Source organism: Suricata suricatta, chromosome 2 (genome assembly GCF_006229205.1).
Source record: "Suricata suricatta isolate VVHF042 chromosome 2, meerkat_22Aug2017_6uvM2_HiC, whole genome shotgun sequence".
NCBI classification, from domain to species: domain Eukaryota; kingdom Metazoa; phylum Chordata; class Mammalia; order Carnivora; family Herpestidae; genus Suricata; species Suricata suricatta.
This window is the reverse complement of record NC_043701.1, coordinates 10466221-10472876: the sequence shown is the minus strand read 5'-3', so window position 1 is coordinate 10472876 and position 6656 is coordinate 10466221. Positions and strand designations below refer to the sequence as shown.

Below are 6656 nucleotides of genomic sequence, written 5' to 3'. Positions count from 1 at the left end.
GGGAGACACAGAATCAGGCTCCAGGCTCCGAGCTGCAGCACAGAGCCCAGGCAGCGGCTTAAACCCACAGATTGTGAGATCATGACCTGAGACGAAGTTGGTGCTTATCGGACTGAGCCACCCGGGCACCCCTAGATCAGAATTTCTCAGGGAATTTGTTTAAAATGGGGCTCCCAGGCCGCATTCCTAGAAATTTAAATTGATGCTTCTAAAGAGGGACCCAGAAATAGCCCTTGTAATAAGCCCTTCAGGTGATTTTTATTCTTAGAGTTTGAGACAGTCCTAGACCTTTCAGAAACAAAGTCAACTAAAACCATCTTGGAGGGGGAGAGTGAGGGAAGCAGGTGGGGGGGTTGTATGGGGAACATGACCCGTTTCACCTTCTCTGAGGTGTCTGTGGCATGAGAACACTTAATTTGTTAGTAGGCTATCCTGCTACGTTAAACTAATAATAAATCATTCTCTGTCACGTACTCACCGGGTGCTTGCCCTCTGCCTGCATGAAAGGCGGAAAAGCAAAGACTCCAGTCACCCATGGATTGAACAGCGCCCTTAAGATTCAGGGTCTAATTGTAGGAAAGTGTTCGTGTTTAAGAGAATTGAAGACGTTGGCATTTTTCTAAATACAGAACTAGTTGAACTTGTTGGACTTGGACTATCACATTGGAAAAATTTAAGCTTTCTTTCTGATATTCTTGGCTTGCTGTCCTGTGGCTTTTTCCCCCTTCAAATATCATAGTGTTTCTTTATTTACATGAAACTTTGCTTTAATGGCTCCAAGTGAATTTGGCCTCCGAAGGCTTGGAAGACTGTCTTCCTGCGTTTCCTGGGGGAGGGGTAGCATTGCTGACACTTGCTGTGAATAGTTCTGACAGGTGAGCCTCCAGGGCAGGAAGGCCACCCTCCATGGGGAGGGCGAGAACGTGTTTTAGGAGTGCTTGGGAATACTTCTCTCTGAGTCTTGTTTGGTCAGATTTCATCTTGGTGATGGTCACACAAGTTCATCTGCTCAACCTGCTTAGTGGAAGGGTTTTTTCATTTTTATTTGGGGGGGTTTCTTAGTTTTTGAAGTCAAATTCTAAACCACCACTGTCATCCCCTCACCAAGGGCCCCTCTTCCGACATCTTTGTCTTCCCTCAGAGAAGAGTGACAAAAAGAAACACGTCTGGTGCTACTCCACCGAGTCAGCAGACATTTCCTCGGCGTGTGCAGAGCTGCCGTCCCATGAGGATAGGCGAGGGGAATAAGCATTCTTTGTCGTGCTCCTCCTCCCACTGTGAGAAACATAACCAGAAGGAGGCTGGTTGAGAAAACTGTCAAAGCCGAAAGAGGTTCATTTGCTCTTGTTTTACCTGCCACGCCCAGGCGTGGGCGACAGCAGGTCATTGGAAGGCCTGGGACTAGAGAGGCGAGAGTAAAGTTGTGAAAGAGAAATCTGAAAAGGCCCGGGGCAGGGAGAGAGCAGAGTCCCAGCACACGGGGCGGCGAGGGCCCCGAAACAACCAGGAGGCAAGGCACCTGTCTGTGGTGGGGGGCAGGGGCAGAGGGCAGCTAGAGCCAGTCACAGGCTCCAGGACTAAGGCACCCTGAGCCTGAAGAGGGCAAAGATGCTCAGATGAACACCATGAACCCATGACAACCGAGCTGATGGTTGGTGCCCAGTGGCCTCCTTTGGAAATCCCCAGGCAGGATAGTTTGAGCTGGCCAGTGAAGGGCATTGAGAACGCCTGGCTGAAGGGAGGCTGCCCCGGCGGGGAGAAAACCGGTTCCGGCTCGAGTTAGCTGAACAACCTCTAATCCCAGTGTCCCAAACACTCAGGATTGTATGCTTCTCCCAAGAGCAGGGGCCATGTTTAAGGCATGGGGTTGCTGCAAAGTGGATGGATGGATGTCATGCTAAGCGAAGTAAGCCAGGCAGAGAAGGACAGACACCATGTGTTTGCACTCATAGGTCTAACAGGAGAACAAGAGAAACCTAATGGAGGACCGGGGGAGGGGAAGAGGGAAAGAGGGTTGGGGAGAGAGAGGGACGCAAAACCTGAGAGACTCTTGAATACTGAAAAGGAACAGAGGGCTGAAGAGGGAGGGGGAGGGGGAGGAAGGGGGTGATGGTCATAGACGGGGGCACTTGTGGGGGAGAGCACTGGGTGTCATATAGAAACAAACTTGGCAATAAACTATTAAAAAAAAGACATGGGGTTGCTAAAATAAGGTAAAAACAGAAGGAGGCAAACCGTAAGAGACTCTAAAATACAGAGAACAAACCGAGGGTTGATGGAGGGGTGTTGGGTGGGCGATGGGCATGAAGGAGGGCACTCGTTGGCATGAGCTCTATCATATGTAAGTGACGAATCCCTAAATTCTACTCCTGAAATCATGATTACACTCTGTGTTAACTAATTTGGATTTATATAAGCTTAAATAAGAAAGTCATAATGAAGAGAAAATAGACGGGGGTGCTGCTCTTGTTTTAATCAGCCCGTAGTATTAACCCCATGGCTTGTGTTTGGTGCTTTAGTCAGTACCTTCCCACCTGCTTGGACCCTCTCCTCTCGGAGCAGAGCAGAGCTCTGGAGAAATTTCGGCGCCATGCTGGTCTGCTCCGGGATCGGGGAGCTCTCGTGGGGAACCTTGCGTGGCCCCGGCCTCCCCTGCCCGCCCAGTCTCCTCACAGGCTCTTGTTCTGACGTCCTTTCTCAGAACGGCTCTTGCCTGCTCATGCCCCGGGGCCACAGATCATGTGGGTTCATAGGCCTGAAACGCCATCCTTTCCCTTTTATTTCTGTTGGAGTCTTACTCATACTTCAGAGCCCAACCCAGTATTCTCTTTCCTGTGAAGTCTCTCTCAGCTTTCCACAGCCCCATGAGCGGCTCCCTCTCAAGTCCTCCCACCGCGCCGGGTGAGCCTGGACTTTGCCGCCCTCAGCACAGGGCGACCTGAGAGTCATGTGTGTTCCCTGCTGGAATGTGAGTCCCTGAGTGAGAACATGCATCTGTTCATGCCGGGCGCTTTCTTCTCGCTTTACAAATACCAACTCATTGAGTCCTCATAATAACCCTAGGAGGAACTATTATTAGCCACATTTTATTGAAGAAACTGTGGCATAGAGCTTGAGTACTTTGTCAAGGTCGCAGGGCTGGTAAGTGGCACACCCAGGATTTGAACCGAGTCAGTCTGGTTCCCAGCCATCCTCCTAACTACTAGGCTCTACTACTTATCCTGTTGATTTTTCTGTCATGGCCCTTCAGTGTTTGGCACAGTGATTTACACATGGGGGCGGGGGTCAATAAGTGTTCATTGGCCAAGTGTCCAGAGGCAGGGAGCAGGGGCGGGGCAGCCATGGCTGTTCATGGGAGCCAAAGGGATGGGAATTTTCTGAAGGTTGGCCAGGGACAGTCACAGGAGTCGACACGTGAGATAAAATTATGTAGAACTAGATGGGGACACACACACGTGAGTGTGTATAAAACTGGGGACAGCTGAGTACGTTCTGTAAGTACGTCTCCTGGGGTGACCTTGTATCATAGTTCTGTACAGTGTTACCATTGCAGGGGTGGTGTCTACGTGGGATCTCTGTCTATCATTTCTAACAATTGCATGAGAATGTACAATTTTCTCAAAGAATTTTTAAAGATATTTTTAATGTTTATCTCTGAGAGAGAGACAGAGTGTGAGTGGGGGACGGTCAGAGAGCAAGGGAGACACAGAATCTGAAACAGGCTCCAGGCTCCAAATTGTCAGCACAGAGCCCATTTTAGGGCTCGAACCCTCAGACTGTGAGATCATGACCTGAGCTGAAGTCAGACACTTAACCGACCCAGTCCTCCCGGCACTCCTCAAACTGTTTTTTAAATTGTTGATCCCAGTTTATTAATTTAAAGATAAATAAATATTTTTATTTCTTTTTATTTTTTTAAATTTTGGTTAATGTTTATTTTTGAGGGAGAGAGGGCATGAGCAGGGTATGGGAAGAAAGAGAGGGAGGCACAGAATCTGAAGCAGGTTCCAGGCTCTGAGCTATCAGCACAGAGCCCAACACGAGGCTTGAACTCACGAACCAGGAGATCATGACCTGAGCTGAAGTTGGACACAACTGACTGAGCTACCCAGGTGCTCCATAGATAAACATCTTTTAAAAAATGTTTACTTATTTAGAGAGAGCATGAGCAGGGGAGGGGCAGAGAGAGAGGGAGACAGAATCCCAAGCAGGCCCTGTGCTGTCAGTGCAGCGCCTGACACAGGGCTGGATCTCATGAGCTTCAAGATCCTGACTTGAGCCGAAATCGAAAGTCAGATGCTCAGTGGACTGAGCCACCCAGGTGTCTTGATCCCAGTGTTCTGACCACAAATTCAGTTCCTCTGGACTCGCTTACGTTTAATTCACAGAAATAACATTGTGTGTATACTAGCACTACTATCCTTTTGTTGACGGTAATTTTAAAGCCTTTAGCTTTAAATGATATTTATTTCCTTAACAGTGCTGTGGATAGGAAGTAGAGGAATTTATATCTAACTTGTCTTAAAAAGTAAAATAGGGGTGCCTGACTGGCTCAGTTGGTAGAGCATTTGACTCTTGATCTCAGAGTCATGAGTTCAAGCCCCAAATTGTGCATGGAGCCGACTTAAAATAAATTTGAAAACAATTTTTAGAAAAGGTAAAACAATAACAATGTCTCTGTTATCATAGGAATGCAAATTTGTTTGGAAAATGTTGATAAATACAGAAGGATTAGAAAAGGAATAAACAATTTTCTGTCCAACAACCTCAGTTACTAATAGTTTGGTACATTTCCTCATAGCATTTTTGCCATTACTGTGTTTTATATATGTTCTACATGATTATAATTCTCCACATATAATTTTGAGTCTTTTCTTCCTTCAGTTACACAGTTCTCTATTGTTTGAGCCTTCAGAATTTGAGTGACGTTGTAATTTAACTAGTCTCCACCTTTTGAAAAGAACATTTAATTTAAAGCCTTACATTTTTCAAAACTAAAAAGCAAAACTGAAATAAAGCTTCTAAATTTTTCTCTTGCAGACTTTCTGTTTTAAATCTCTTCCAAGTAGTGATTGATTTTTGTCTTTTTTTTTTTCCAGTCCCAATCAAACCTATGAGGAGCCACAAAATTGTTCACTGCACAGGAGGAGTCAGGTTCTCTGAGGTCATAAACTTGGCTTTTAAGAGAGGAAGATTCTCTGAGTTCAGTGTTTTTTTCCTCCTTTGGTTTCCTGGGGCTAGACCTCTGGTGGGCTGACAGATTTTTCTGGTGTTCAGGTCTGGGTCAGCGACCCCCAGGAAAAAGTGCTCTGCCACAAGACCCTCGTGTAGGAAGAGAGTTCTGTCTTCTGGCCACAGTGTGGTCCTCACGGTCCCACTGGTTCTTTCGGGACATGACTCATGTCCTCCTGGGCTGTGAAGCCTTCCTTGTCCCCTACGACCCAGGTGTCCTCCAGGTCTGGTGAACAGTGTGGCAAGTGAGGTCCTGTCTTGGTTAGCAGGCTCCTCTGTTCTTTGGGGGCTCCAAAGTTTTAGGTCCACTAACCTTGGGGTGATAATTCAAAATCTTTGGGATCACAGAAGACCTGCCCTTGTCTTTAAATGCCTCCTTGTGCTCGATATCCATCAAGGACAAGATCACTGGTGTGATTAGAAGCCAGGAGAGGCTTCCTTTGCCTGGAGTGTGGGTGGGGAAACCCCAGGCTTGCCTACTGTGTGGTAGAGGATTGAAATGATAGGAGGTGAGGTTGATTACCCGAGAAATAATTAGGCCTGCGGAACCTGTCATTCAGTTTGTTGGAAAGATAAAGGAGCAAAAGACCCAGATAGGCTGCTAGACCCAGTCTTCTTCAGTTTGCAAAAGGCTTCTGATTGTGTCTTACAACCTGGGGTTGCCGCATGCGCCGTTACCTTGGTGGGAGGGAATGTATGCTTTGGGGCCCCCAGAGTGTAGGCAGGCTGCCGGCAAGGGGAAAAGAGCAACAGAGAGGGGAGAAGCCATATTTGGAATTAGAGACGAACTTGACATTGTTGCATACATCTTGAGTCCGGCGATCTAATTTCTGATCTGCGCTCCTTAGAGATACTGTTCCAAGGCCCGACTTGTTGGCTTCTTTGTTGATTTGGGCTCATAAGACAGGACAAGCGCTGATGCCTCTCAGATTTCGCAAACCGAACCCGCTTTTCAAACCGAACTCCTGATTCCCACGCAGAACTGGTGACACTTCCAGTCCTCTGCATTGTTGTGACACCCCCGCAGCTAGAATTACCCTTGGTTTCACTCTCTCCCTCCCAGCTGACAGATCGACTATCAAAAACAGTGCTGCCAGGTCAACCTCCATGGTACATCCCTAGTGCTTTGACTTCTCTCTGCTGTCACCCTTCTGCTCCCAGCCCCGTTCCTCTCCTGCCTGTCCCTCAGTGACAGTCACCTAGGCCCGTCTCCTTGTCTCCACTCCTGTTGTGCTATAATCCATTCTCCACAGACTCACACCATAGTCTGAAAATGTAAATTAAGCCACATATCCCCCTTTTATTTACATGCTGTGATGACTTTCCTTTGTATTTAGAGGAAAATGCAGGCTTCCTATTAGAGCCCTGCATGATCGGCTCCAGTGTGGCTCCGCTTCATCCCAGGTGACTATACTTGGCCTTCA

The 6656-nt window shown here is 47.5% G+C and overlaps 1 protein-coding gene across 1 annotated transcript in view; it reads right to left on the bottom strand.

Annotated features, from left to right (window-relative positions):
* NOBOX (NOBOX oogenesis homeobox) overlaps positions 1 to 6240 on the bottom strand; it is an 11892-nt gene extending 5652 nt beyond the window's left edge. The window contains 5 exon segments of the mRNA XM_029954590.1: positions 1354 to 1401; positions 2527 to 2713; positions 5379 to 5512; positions 5911 to 5958; positions 6039 to 6240. Of these exon segments, the coding sequence (XP_029810450.1) occupies positions 1354 to 1401; positions 2527 to 2713; positions 5379 to 5512; positions 5911 to 5958; positions 6039 to 6240 (619 nt within the window).
* Positions 6241 to 6656: the final 416 nt, after the last annotated feature.